This window comes from Peromyscus leucopus, chromosome X, assembly GCF_004664715.2.
Source record: "Peromyscus leucopus breed LL Stock chromosome X, UCI_PerLeu_2.1, whole genome shotgun sequence".
Taxonomy (NCBI): domain Eukaryota; kingdom Metazoa; phylum Chordata; class Mammalia; order Rodentia; family Cricetidae; genus Peromyscus; species Peromyscus leucopus.
In genome coordinates, this window is record NC_051083.1 from 46,039,423 (window position 1) to 46,054,585 (window position 15,163).

The 15,163-nt window shown below is 36.4% G+C and overlaps 1 protein-coding gene across 9 annotated transcripts in view; it reads left to right on the top strand.

The window, feature by feature from the left end:
- Dmd (dystrophin) overlaps positions 1 to 15,163 on the top strand; it is a 2,209,767-nt gene that overhangs the window by 1,506,700 nt on the left and 687,904 nt on the right. For all 9 annotated transcript variants that reach the window (XM_028881805.2, XM_037198928.1, XM_037198927.1 and 6 more), the window contains 2 exons: positions 6,665 to 6,766; positions 14,415 to 14,523. In XM_028881805.2, coding sequence (XP_028737638.1) covers positions 6,665 to 6,766; positions 14,415 to 14,523 — 211 coding nt within the window. The remainder of the gene's footprint in view (positions 1 to 6,664; positions 6,767 to 14,414; positions 14,524 to 15,163) is intronic.

A 15,163-nucleotide genomic window follows, 5' to 3' on the forward strand; every position in this document is an offset into this window, starting at 1 on the left:
TTGAATTCTGTACTTATAGTGAAAGAATATGAAGCAGGCAGAGGATGTTAGTCATTTGGCTAGAAACCAGCAATTTTGGTAAGATTGTTCATAATTTATAATAATTTTCTGAAGGCATGAATTTATACCAGATTGCAATTGAAGAGGAGGAAATAAAGGGTATGGAGTTGTGTGGGTGTGGAGGTGGGGAGGATTTGGGAGGAGTTAGAGGACAGGAATTTGTGATCAGAATATGTTTTATAATTTTTTTCAATAAAAAGAAACAAAATAAAACAAAATTTCAAAGTGTAAAACACTAGTGACTTTTAACCAGTAAACAACAACAACAACAAAATAACTTTAAAAAAATAAAATGTACCTTAAATTTATACTGGTTACAGTTTTGGAAGAGTTTTTAAAAATCATGATCCAATTTAATCTTTCTTTAAAAATGTCAATGCAGGTGTACAATGTATCATAATCATATCCATCTCCTATTTCCAAGTTTCCAAGGAACTGTGAATTTTAAAAAACATGTTCTTTCATACATTTAAAAAGACATTTGATACACTCAACCAATTTATCACTCTAGAGGTGATTGGACCTGGGCAAATGGAGCCAATAAATAAGGCAGACTGTAGCCTCATGCAATATCCAGCTTTATTCAGAACATCAGACAATCTGTACTCAGGGTCATGAAATGTCACTCGCATAAAGTTCTCATGGGTTCAAGCTGTATATAATCACAAGGACAATCTGCACATGATAAGAACATGTTTTTCCATAAAGGCATATATAAACAAATAAAAATACCCAGTTGTAATGAACAATCTAAGGTAAACTCACTCCTATTTGCTACACCTGGGACAAGCATAAAAAAGTACATTCCACAGTGAATTCAGTGTTTTTGAAGAAACTGAGGTCACAAGACTCTTACCTTCCCTATTTTTATTTCCCCAGAAGAAAATTGGGATGGGGTATACACCTGTCATTGCAGATCGATACACTGAAACATTAGAGATGCCTCTTTGGCTTCTCTGGCCCAGGGCCATCAAGGACAATGGCAGAAGGAAAGGAGACAGTATAAGTCACCAGAAAGAAAGCATGAGTATGAGTAATAAACAAAGGGTGTGTGTGTGGGGGGGGGGTTAATCATATGTTGTAGTTCCTGTAGTAATGGAAACATAACAGAATGTGAAGACAAAATTCAATCAGTTTCTATTGCTGGAAATAACCCCAGAAAATAAGCAGAATCTAAAATTGTATTTAAGGGTTTATGAATTAACTGTAAATGAATTAACTGTAAAAATGAAGCAAAACAGACAGTTCCACCTGTAGCGCTGAGGAAGAGTATTAATAGATTGATGAATATCTGGACCATGATCTCTCCTATACCCTTAGAAAAGCCATCAATAAAATAAGTATCTACCTGTGGAATGGGATAAGGATGGACAATTTTTATAATCATGAATTCAGTTCATATGAGAAAATCTCATAGCCTGCCAGTTGGATTAATGATTTCCTATACTTCCATAGTAATCTGCAAATGAAATTTGAAAATCCATAGAGTGCTATAACACTCCAAAAACTGATTTTTAGTTAAGGGTAATATAATATACCAAGGATCAAAATCCACACAATTTTTGACACCAGGTGCTCCCCTGACTTACTAATTGAGCAAGAAGAGTAAGGTAGTCAGTTAGTATTTTGGGGTACTTATAGTGTAAATAAATCCGTCCCAAGGGTTTAATCTTCTTGTGCTATAAAACCTGTAGGAGACTATTTAGTTGGGGAAATAAGCAAGTTTATAGGAAGTGGAGGATCCATATGATTCACAAATGTCTCTTTTAGTCTGGATTGAAATAGCTATAGTTCTTTTCTTGCCTCTCAAGATAGTATGGAAGGACTGTCCAACACCATTTTTCATTATGGAGTTTTAAATAGATTGGTTGGTGCATTGGAAGTACCAAGCACAGCTCATGAAGCTCGGGAGCACTTGCTAAATGAATTCTCTTTCCATGCCATGCCCTAGCTTGCCTAGGTTATAAATTCTTTAAATATATATATGTCTTTTTCATAGGCTCTTCTAAGTCCTCACCAAAAAGTGGAGAGAATTCAAGATTAGAGTGAATGTCAAATTCCTCGCCCCATGCTTCAGGATCATTTTAAAGCAATGGAGGATATGTATTTAAAGGGAGCTGAGGGAATCATCACTGGCATATATATATATTGGTGGTGATAATTTTACTTTTGATTTTTGCTTGAATGGGGAAAACCTTCCTGTTTTGGAAATTACTTTAACTATGTAAAGATGTTTTACATTTTTTATGCTGCATTTGTTTTATTATGTAAAAATGTGTTGTATTTGTTTCACCTTGTCTACCTAAGGCATCTGATTGGTCTAATAAAGAGCTGAATGGCTAATAGCTAGGCAGAGAAAGGAGGGCTAAAGGGCACAGAGAATAAATAGGAGAAATCTCCCCTTGATAGAACAAGAAAAGAACGAAAATGAAGAGAAGGAAAAGAGAACTCAGGAGAAAGAGAGATGCCCAGAGCTAGCCAGCCAAGCATGCAGCTACCAGAAAAACAGACACAGAATAAGCAGGAAAAAATAGAAAGAAAAGGTTAAAAGCCTCGAGGCAAAACATAGGTGAGGAAGAACAGATTAAAATAAGAGCTAAGATATGGGTGAATATTTATAACTAATTAAGTCTCCTTGTCGTGATTTGGGAGTTGGTTGGTGACCAAAATGAAACTGCCTGGTGCACCTTCTCTTTTGCTTCTTTTACTAATTTTAAGGTTTGATCATCCAGTTTATATTCATTCAAGATATTAACTATTTCTTCCCCATGATTAGTATCCTCCTTATCTTCCTTAAGCATTTTGATAACAGTCCAAAATAATGGACAAGTGACCCAGAATTGAACTTTTCACATTGTTTATATTCCTTTTCAATATTCTTTCAGACCCTATACCATAATTCTTCAATGAAATTTATTTCTTCGAGAAACCAAGGATTATAATCTTAAACAATTTGCAACCAATCTAATAGTTGTGATTTGCATACTTAGGCTCCTTCTTCTTTAAAAAGTGATACACAAACTCAACATAAGGCAATGTCTTCCCTGGATTCTGCCTCATTAGTCTCACTCATCTCCTTCTGTGAGCGATAACACTCTCTTATAACTGACTTTCGGTTCCAGATTTATGGCACCACTTGGTTACTTCTCTAGAGGTGGTGGGACCTGAGAGAACAAAGGCAACAAATGAGGCACACTAAAGTCTCATGTAATATCTAACTTTATTCAGAACATTAGACAATCTACACCCTGAGGGTTAAGAAAGATCACCTGAGTAAAGTTTTCATGAGTTCAAGCTGTATGTAATCACAAGGACAAGCCACACACGTGGCAAAAACATGTTTTTCCGTAGAGGCATATAAACAAGTAACAAAGGCCAGTTGTAATGAATAATTAAACTCACTCCTATTTGCTGCACCTGGAAGGGGCATGAAAGCACACGCACACTCAAAGAACATATCTGCGTGTTTGAAGTCACTGAGGTCATAAGGCTCTTCTTCTGTTTTCTTGAAGCTGTCTCACAAGCACTCAGAATTCCCCTCATATGTCTCCATTCTTGGACCAAGTTCTGACACACCCCCACCTCTTATACTTTCCCATAGCCACAAACACCTCTTTCAACAAATACTCTTTCCATTTGGTCTCTCTTCCTCCCCTCTCTGTGTGTATGTTTGTGTTGACACATTAAGTATGACTAGTGCCTTCTGCATGAGAACAAGTGTGGAACAACCCACTGAAGCATGAACATCTTACACGGAAGAGTATGATTCTCCTCACCTAGCAACCCTTCGAGGCTAATAGCTCTCTAGGGAGGAGCAGGGCCCCAGAGCCCCTCTCCCATCCATAAAGAAATTTCACAGACCCACTCTTACATAGATTATATTGCAATAATAATGTATTATTAAAATAAATATTGATAGGAATAATATGTGAAAGTTGGTTACCAGTGCAAAACTATATAAATATTATGAAATGAAAATTATGTTAAATGTAACAAATACTAGCTTTTATCTGTGTCTTGGGGCATATATTTCAATGGAAGGAATCTGTGGTTGATCTTGTTATTCTTTGCCTAGTATGTAAAGAAAAAGAGAAATGAGAGTGTTTGAAAGAAGGATGTCTTTTTTTTTTTATCTAAAACAGGGATGGTTTGTGGGTATATTAGAAACTGCTGGTGTTAATGTGAATTATAGTCCTCCAAGAACTCCAAGTTTAGTGCTCTATTAAAATGAAAAACCCACATTAAGAACTACTTTTCCTATGTCAAGTAGAATAAACACCAGTGACTCTGGTTCAAGGCAATTCATTTCCAATGTAAAAAGTGCATGTAGTTTAGATAGGCTACTGTTGATATGAAAGTTACAGCTCTCACTTCAAAGAGAATAAGAGATGTTTGTTCTGTATCCAAATTTGAATGACCATGGCCCGGGAAACACAAAGCGAGGTAAGTTATCCCCAGATCCATGTTCCCACATGGAAGCAGTTTTGTGAGGTATTATACTACCATAACAAGGAAAGTCATAAATCAAGGCAATATTAAAATACAATGATAGGTACATCTGGTAAACATGTCACAGCAAGATAGGGTAATCTCCCTTATAAGCCTCAAATGCTATCTCGACCATCTTATCTTTGGGGTTGGTAGAAGCTAGTGGTCTGCTAATTTAATAGATTCTAAAAGGTTTTTTTAAATCTACTTTATCTATTAGTCACAGGATGTTAGTTCTGACACAGAGGTGCGCAATGGATGAATTTTTAGGTGACTAAAACTAGCACAACATACGGTAATTAGGCTTACAACATTGGAACTTGTAACATTGGAACAATTCACATCATTGCAGTTCTAATCAATTAATCAGTCTATATATATATATATATATATATTATATATATATATATATATATATATATATCTTCTTTCCAAAAATGCTTTCACAGTACATAGACTTATATTGGTAATGCATGGCACACACCAATCATACATATACAGATGAAAAATGTTGTTGCATTGTTCTTCTTTTAACGTATTTTGACCTTGCTAATAATAAGCTCTTTCTTTAGAATAATTTATTTTTTTCACATTATTTTTAGAAAGAATGGCAGTTCATAGCACCAAAATGTTTTGTAAGTTGAGTCAAGGGAGAATGGGTAGTTTGAGGAGTACTATTAGGAAACCAGTACCTGTAAATAGATGTGTCTTGTTACTGATCTGAGTTGGAAACTATTCTACTTCTATTAAAGAATTACTATCAAATAATTACTTGAAAGCACAATACCTTTGTGACAGTGGTTGGTAGTGCACTGATCGGCTGTTCCAGGAAAGTGAAGTATGTGGTTTCTTATTCATACACAGCCAATACTCTTAATGATAGGTACAGTTTTGATGAAAACACCCAACTCACACTTGTAGTTATTTTAATAATAATAAGACAACCAGTCTTTCAAGAGCAGGTCCTGAGCACTCATATATTTCAGGATATCCTGCTGTGCATGATCAGATTATAGTAACTTGAGTTCACAGGTTTCCACCCTTGTGGACTGAGTGAGAACATGTGGAAACAGTGTAGGGAGGAAACGAAAGCCCGAAAACATGTACACACACCAGTGCCAGGAGGCACCAGAAGAGAAGAGAGAAGACAAGAATGCTAGTTAATCAAAAGCAGCTCTGAGGCAGGTTGCCCAGGCCCTGACTGACACATGACATTGATTAATCGATACACCACCCCAGTGTTTAACAAATGTTCCATACAAAAAGTCTTCTGTGATAGTGAACTTCACTTCCTTCCGTTTTAATTATTCCCATTTCTTTTGTTGTTTCTTTAAGAGCTGGACAGAAGTCAGTAACAAAACACTTTCTATTCATATACCTAAAGGGGTGCTTGTTTTTTCTGCCAAGCTTCAGTGGTCCCCAGGCAATGGAAAAACAAATGCTATAAAAAATAATCTAATCCCTCATCAAAAAAAAAAACCCTGTTTAATTTGACTACACAATAAATGATAAGCTTTGGTATTGTGCTTAATGTTTATTCTTTGAAAATAAACTTCATTTCAACAGTAATATGGAAAGAGTTGTTTGGTTTATCTTACATATACACTCACAAGTAGAGAGAGGGTGTGGGGGAGGGAAGAGAGAGAGAGAGAGAGAGAGAGAGAGAGAGAGAGAGAGAGGGGGGAATGAATATTTAGATCTGAAGTTCAAAACAGAAACCTATAAAATAAGGAATCTGTCAGGTATATAAAACATTAACATTATTAATATTATTGATGTTAAATCTGGTGTTTACATGTATCAATTATACTGATAAATTATACTTCTCATTGTTGCATTTTGCTTTTTTTTAAAAAAAAAATACACAATGTCTGTGTGTGTCCGCAATATTACCATGATACAATTCAAGATTTTGTACTGTTTTAATGTTAGTATATTTAACAAGAACATCTCTTTATTTTCTCTGCATCAAAAGCTTCCTTTTTTTTTTCTGCCCCTGTGTACCATGCAGAAATTGATCTGCAATACATGTGGAGTCTCCAAGGATATACTTAAATTTAGTAATTTTATTGCTAACTGTGAAGTTAATCTGCACTGTATGCATTCTTTTCCCCAGGAAACTGAAGTAACAGTTCAAGCTAAACAACCGGATGTGGAAAGGCTTTTGTCTAAAGGGCAGCATTTGTATAAGGAAAAACCAAGCACTCAGCCAGTGAAGGTAATGAAGCAACCTCTAGCAATTTCTATTACCACATAATGGGTTATATTTCCCCTGTTGTACACTTGCCATTGACAAGGTCTATTTATAATCATTGGAATGACTTGTAAGGAAATATTTGCCATACTACAATTGCAGAGGTAAAGCTGTCTATTTGGTCAACATATCCTATTTATGTAGTGTGATCTTAAGCCTATTAACAAGTCATTGCATTAAAGGACTCATTTCTGCCCTGATGTGGTACAATCAATACAGAAAGTAGTACCACCTTCAAGGTAGATTAAATTCTTTGGGCTTTATTGCTTTGCTTGCCAGCCTTGATACTCTTCATGTTGTTTGGCTTAATTTAAAGCAAGCCATTGCATCACACTGTCTGCATCAGCTGTAAAGAATCACAATATGGTCTGTGACCTTTCCTTGCTCTCTTCTTATATCTTTTGAAAGGAAAAAAAAACATGCATTCAGGCTTTAGTACTTTATTAGGTCAGAAATTTTTAGTGAAATGTCATGTAATTGCATTTTTCTTCAGAAAAAAGCCGGCCTGAGTGAAAGCTTTCTACTTCCTTTCTTTCTGTGTGTGTTTTTTGAAGTCCAGGGTACATTTAATCACAGGATCTTACCTGAGAAGAGAAATAGAAAGCTAGGTCAGTTACATACAAACAAACACCTAATCAATGGTTCCCATTTGCAAATGAGAAGCCAGTGATAAATGATAGATGTTAGGTAGAGTTTACCTTATTCTCTGTGTCTGGTCAAAATTGTAATGGCTTCCACTGTGATAAAGGTTCCTGAGAGCCTGTAAATGGCAGCTATTTATTGATCAGTTTTGGTTTCTCAGCTAATGTTGCTGGCTGAGATTTAGGGAGCCTTACAATCACATTCAAAACCATTCTAAAACTGTGCAGGTCAATAACCTCATTATACAGCAGCAGTTTGTCCTTGCAAATACCATTACCAGAACTTAGACTGTCTATAAGCTCACTGCTTAGTTTTCTTGTACTTGAGCCAAGGTTTAGTTCTTCAGAATTGTTTTTTTTTTTCCCTAAAGCTTACATGGAAATGTTCATTAGATAAATTAAAGTTGGATTTTGAACATAATGACAAAACACCAGTTGCAAAAAAGCACAGATTTCTCTGGTAATATTAAAATTCATTTATTCAAGAATAAAGATATATCTACTCCAGAAGTCCACGAAAACAATTTACATAGTTTCAGGTTTGATATGATCCTTTTAAAAATAAAATAAGCATTTTGGGGGTTTGGACTGCAGACTTAGAGGCAGTATTGAGAGCAGCAATTTCAAAAAGGTGTACAGGTTAGTTAGCAAAGTGGTAATGTCTCCATGGTAGTGACCACAGAGACCCTCATTCCAGTGAGCCAAGACATAAACAAATGGACTAGTGGATAAGCATGGGAGTTGCTGCAGGTGTTATACAGGGAAGTGAACCACTCGAAAAGATAATAATGAAAATATGGTGAAGATTGACTTTGTCAGCCTGGATCAGATTTCTAGGAGTCTAATTCCAGGTGGTTCATTATCAACATTTTTTTTTATTTTTATTGAGAGATTTTTCTATTCATTTTACATACCAACCACAGAATCCCCTGTCCTCCTTCCTCCCACCCTCCCAGTCCTCCCCCAACCCATTCCCTATTCCCACCTCCCCCAAGGCAAGTGGGAATGGGACCCATCCCTAGTGCATGAGCCGGCTTTTTGGAGCCTAGTGCCTATGTTGAGACTCTTTGCACAGCCTTGGTGCAGGGAAGAGGAGCGTGGACCTGCCTCAACTGAGTGCACCAGGCTCTGCTGACTCCCTGTGGGAGACATTGTCAACAAATTTAAAACACAGTACAGTTTGGGAAAAGTTTTCCAGACAACAATCAATCCAATTCCAGGTATACAAGAAAGCTTAAGGTGTGACTACATAGAAACTCTTTTACAAATTCTATGTGACCATGGGGGTGGGTTCTATAACTAAAAGACCTACAATACAGTGTGGTCTCTGATCGATAACATAGAGGTCAGCAGGCCATAAAGTACTTGTGACATGTAACCTAAAGATGGGTAATGGTTTATGGAGGGAAGAGTCTGAGGTAGCCATTCTGGGCAATTAGTCTGAGGTCTGCCTGTATAGCAAAATGGTCACCATGTAGTAAACAACCTCCACTCTGACCTTTCTAGATGGAATGCAGGTATTTGATTTGTACCCCTCCACTGAGTGACACCCCTGCATGATTAACATTCCTGGTTCTCTTAGTGCTTCTCTGTGGGCACAAGGACCTCTGTGCCTCCAGCAGATAAGTCCATTCTATTCATCATGGATGCTCAAAACCTTGATGCCATATGGGTATGACAATGAGTTGAGGTTTAACACCCTTTCTTATAAATCTCAAATGTGCATTTAATTTTGCTTTACTTTCTGCTTTTGCATAATACACAGAAAAAATCCTTCCTTCAAGATGTAGACAATTTTATTTTTCTCATATATAAAATAATCAAACCAGTGACACTTGACTTAATCTCACTTTTACCTATACACTCAATCCTAAGGTTGATTTGAAATGAGAACTGGGCTCTATGGCTAGTTCTATCCAGTTCTGCTGTTTCCTTGGTGAAGTCAATGGAGTACTGAAACAGCTTATCTTTTCCCCTCCCTTTTCTTAAAGCCATCTTGTTCCCACTTTTACTGCTTCCCCATTTCCTGTGTAGTCAGCTCATTTGGGAGAGGTAGAAATTGAGTAAAACCATGTCTACAGTTCCCTGATTTGTAGAGAACGCAGAATAGCAGGTTAATAGGGATAAGGGGAATGACTGATTTGAAGGTGTCAGATGTACAGAAACGACTGACTTGACATTTTGTCTTGTTTTGCCAAACTAGGCATGAAATACTCAGGGAACTGTACATGATAGGCAACTATTCTACTTAAGAGACACGCCTTCTTATGTGGACCATCACCTGGAAAACACTCAAAAAAATAGCTGCAGTTTTGTAGTATCCCAAAGCACTGAAATCTCACAAAAGTACTCTCACAGTTCAGAACATGACATCTAACATTCAAGTCAGAAAGTTTGTGAGGACTGCTTGGATCTCTGCATAAGTTGAATGCTTTTTCTTTAAAGGTTACTGTTGGTTTTTCTGCAGGGTGATCCATCACTCTATGGGGAAAAAGCCATTTTCAACACTGGGCCCATATGTGGTATATTTTAAATTATGAAAATGCTCTATATTCTCCTTAATTTTGAACCTTCCTATGCATTTATTGGAAAGAAAACTGGTCTTCTCAGTCTGAAATACATTTTGATAAGGCAAATTTGTGTATTACTTTTGAACGGAATGTATTTGGAAATAACAAATAGTGGGCAGAGTGATATTCTTAAAAAAATGAGGGGGCTGGAGAAATGCTTACTGTTCTTCCAGAAGACTTTAGCTTAGTTTCTAGGATCCATATTGAGTGATTCACAACTGCCTGTGACTCCACCTCCAGGCTATCTGACACCCTTTTCTGCCCTGCATGGGCAACCCCAAACATATGCACATACACATGCACAAATAGATATATGCATATTTCATTTTAAAAATAAGTATCTTTTTAAAAGAAAATCAATATTCTTCAATGATATTTATGTAATATTTAGTTGTTTATATAGATGGTCTGTCTACCATTTGCAGACTTTATCATTAAAGAAATATTGGAGAATGTCCATTTCTTAGGTGTCTTTTGATACCTCCATATTTTGTTTCAAAAACATTGTCTGGCTTAATGGCTATATTCCTTTCCCAAACTAAGTTGAGATTGAGACTTGCTTAGTCTCCTCCCTGTTTTCTTCACTTTGTCAACTTTACTAGGATTTCTTTTGGATTTTCAAAAATGCAAGAGATGGATCAGAGGTTAAGACCACTTGCTGCTCTGCAAGTGGACCAGAATATGGTTCTCAGAAGCCACTTCAGATGGCTTGCAATCACCTATAACATTAGTTCTACGAAAGTCTGATAACTCTTTTTGGCCTCTGTTGTTATTTGCAAACACATGATACACACACACACACACACACACACACACACACACACACACACATGCGTGCGCACACATGTGAGCGCGCACACACACACACACACACACTTATACAAATAAGTGAATGTGAAATAAAATAATTCTTAAAAGAGTTAGAATAAATGCTAATCATAATATTTGAACATGAAAATTAACCTACAATTGCAGTAGTCTTTTCAGAAAAATTGTAAACAATTTTTTTAACAATCATATTGATATTTTCAAGTGATGTGATATTTCCATATGTGCTATTGTTCATTCTACAAAATAACACTAATTTACAAATTTTGATTCATCCACATTTTTCAAACAGTTTTTAATTCAAAAGCTTCATATGACAGCTGGGGATATAGAGTATTTGCATAGTATTTATGAAGGTCTGGATATGCTCTTTGAGTCCACATACAACTGATCATGCAAATATATGCATGAAATCCAAGCACTTAGAATGGAACGCAGGTATATCAGAAGTTCAAAGTTAGCCCCAAGTATTTCATGAGTTCCAGGCAAGCCTTGACTACATGACACTTTGTATGAAAAAAAAAATAATTAAATCAAAAGTTAAAAAAAAATCAAATAAAAATGGTGTGAAATATTCTTTTTGTACAGTGTGAAGAAACGTCACTCAAATTGGTCTAATAAAAACCTAAACAGCCAACAGCTAGGCAGGATTTTCATGGCAGACAGAACCCTGGGAAGAAGAAGGCCGAATTGCCAGCCTGGCATGGAGAAAGCAGAAAATTAGCATGGGCAGTAAAGAGTAAAGATAATAAAGCCGTGAGGCAGAAAGTAAATTAATAGAAATGGGTTAATTTAAGTTACCAGAGCTAGTTATAAACAAGCCTAAGCTACTGACCAAGCTTTCATAATTAATGATAAGTCACCATGTCGTGACTTGGGATCTGATTAGTGGGACAGAGAAAGATTTGCTACAAATGGTGTTCAATGTGAGGCCGTGTATTTTCCCATAAGACCTAAGAAAACTTAAAAAGTTTCCAAACACACAAAAATGGAGTCAAATATGGCTTCCTAATTCCACAGCCACTCGTGTTGTATAGAGACACTAGTCTCCCGACCAATGCCTGCCAGCATGCATGAGATAACTTGTGTGGTGGTTTAAGATTTTGCTCATTAAGGCAGAAAAGTTTACAGATACACAGAGTAAAGCAGGTTCAGATGGAAAAAAAAACTCTAAGTATGTTACAGTGTGCTTAACAATGTGTGTAGGCTTAAAAAAAAGGAAAAATATATAGTCAAAAATAAATAAAGAGTTTAAAAGTAATAAAGTAAAATCTTTAAAGAAAGAGTAAATTAATAAAAAAAATAAATTATAAGCCATGTAGAGACTGGAAATACACACAGTCTGGATCCTGTATGTTATTGTGTTGTCTTTGAATTTCTTGATTGCTGATGAACAAAAGATAGATGCTGAGAGATACTGGATTATGAAAACTGCTAAATTAAACCAACCTATATGTTTTGAAATGTCTTAACTTCAAAATAGAAGTCAAAAAATATGTTACATTGCAGAATAGTTTATGTTTTTGTTCCATGGAAAACAAAAGGCTGTAAATTCATTCAAGGTTACAGAGGATCCGGTTTTGTCAGGGATGACCCCTTGAAAATCCTGGGTACAGAGTTAAAGAAGTAAACCTAGAAAAACTTCAAGACAGGTGTCATATATTTTATCTGCTCAAACATAAATCAAAAGAATCATCTTTGGCTGGAATGTGTACAACACACAGTCTATGTTTGTATTAATACAGATATGTATGTTACCTTTGAAAGTTTATTGGTTTTTAGAGAAAGGGGACCAAATACCCATGGAAACGGGTGGCTCAGGTCATCTAGCCTCTCAGAAAGCCTCTGTTTCAGTTTCTTCAGTGTTCTGCATCAAGAACAGCTTCAAGGCTATTAACTAAGATGATCTAGCCTCACAGACTATTCTAGCCAGGACTTGACCATTATCACAATTTTCTCTGGGTCCCCCAAAGATGCAAGCACCCCCAAACAATAGGAAGCAGTCTAGAAAACACAACAACCACATTCCCAAGTAGTGGGATGGTTGGTTTTGGGTCACTCAGTGGGTGATGGATGTTTGTCATTGTTAAGGGTGGTTGGTTACAAATTGGAATTGGTCATAGTGAGGAAAAAAGCTGAACAAAGGAGAATAGATTCAGTGATGTAGTTTGGGGGACAAAGCGGGTATAGAAATAATAGCATAAAAGGGTAGATTATTGAATCTACTTTTAAACTAAAAAAGCAACTTTTAGTCATGTTCAGTATTTTTCCAAGTTCAAACAGAGATATATGTGGTCTTCAAACACATCAAAAACACACAGAATATGGCATTTAAAATGTTTTGTTAGCATATGGCTTTTCATGACAATGAATGGACATTGAAGGAGCTCCATATGGAGTGGACAAAATGTGACAAAACTAGCCATTTGGGCAAGAAACTGCTCTTGTTTTGACTGCTGACAGAATTCTATACAAACCGGACTGGCAAGACACAAAGAGAAATGACTGTTGAACTTTGCTAAGATAAGGAGAATAATCCTTCAAAATTCCCACTTCACAGAAAAATCTGTGAGACATTCTATAGGACACACAGCAAAGTGACTGCTAAACTTTGCCAAGACTAGGTGGGACAGTCCTTTAATATTCCTGCTTCATAAAACAGTCAGTCAGATATACTAGGCATGTAGGTCAAAGATGGAATTCCCATCTTTACAGATGAACCTTGGGTAACTGTCCAGGCATCCAGATGTCTGTCATTTCTATAGGTTTGAAAGTGGCTTGCCCTGAACTTCCTGTTTACTCAGGTAATATTATATCCTTCTGGTGTCCTTGATGGAGTTGAAGACTAGGTAGTTATAGTTGCAGAATTCCTTGCTTATAATAGAAGACAAATTAGGTACAAAGCTTTGAACTCATCAAGATAGAATAAGTAATGGAGTATTTTCCCCAAAATATGCCAAATACAAGTGGACTGGACATTGCAAATGTAATTTGTACCTGACAGTTGTTCTTATTGTATATAGTTTTACCATGCCTTAGTTAAAAACCTTTCCTTTTTATTTAGACAAAACAGGGGAAATGCTGCAGAATAATCTTTTCGTATACTGTGAAGAAGTATCCCTAGGATTGGATTAACAAAAAGCTAAAGAGATAAAAGCTAGGCAGGATTTGGAGGGGAGCAGAGAGAAAACCCTGTGAAGAAGACAGAGTCACCAGCCAGACACAGAGGAAGCAGGAAAGCAGCATGGGCAGTACAGATTTATGGTAATAAACCCACAAAGCAGAAAGTAAATTAATCGAAATGTGGTAATTTAAATTATAAGAGCTACTTAGAAATAAGCCTAAGCTATCAGCTGATCTTTTATAATCATTAATGTCTCCATTTCGTGATTTGGGAACTTATGCATTGGACAGATTAGGACTCCCTACATAAAACACTTCATATCAATATTATAGAATCATATAGCTCACATATTAAAAGTTATTTGCAGTATGGTACATTTGAATACCCTTATGATTAAGTTAAAGCCCCTGGGTGGTGAAATCAGTAACATGTATGCTTTTCTATTAAAGAGAAAGTTAGAAGATCTGAGGTCTGAGTGGGAGACTGTAAACCATTTACTTCAGGAGCTGAGGACAAAGCAGCCTGTTCGTGTCCCTGGACTGACCACTATTGGAGCCTGTAAGTACATTGTGTCCCAGGTGTTCACTTTCACTTTAGCTCTTTCCTGAAAACCATGGCTATGAGATTATCTCTGACTGAAAAGGAAAACTAATTTCTGATTCTGCAGAGAGGAGTAAACATTTATGTTATTTATTATGCAAAAGCTCTTTGGTTGGGTTCCTTAGACACTGAGAGGTTTACAAGCTGTATTTTCAGAGGATCCAACTTCAAGGAAAAGAAGAGGACAGGTTAGAAGACATAATGGCTTAAACAGATACTTTAGCTTGTTCCTTAAGAGCATTAAAGCTGGCTGGCTTTATAAAGCCATACTAAATTGCCAGGAGAAGGCCTTTCCTTTGTGCTTCTGCTTCATCAGAAGCAGAGGATTCATGGGAGTAGTTTTTAACTAAATTTGAAGGTAAATCTTAGTAGGGAAACTCAGGAAATCACCACATCCCTATCATCTAAGAACAAACATCAAGGGGATGGTGTAATGACACTGGAGAATTGAAAAAGATTTGTAAGCATTGTGGGGTTTGTTTGTCAACACAGTAAATAAATTATGTCAGTTTTATTTCCTTTTATGAACCCTAATTTTTGGTTCTTTCTGCACAAATATACAGTTGTCCACATACAATCCTTAATTGGTGTTTGTTTC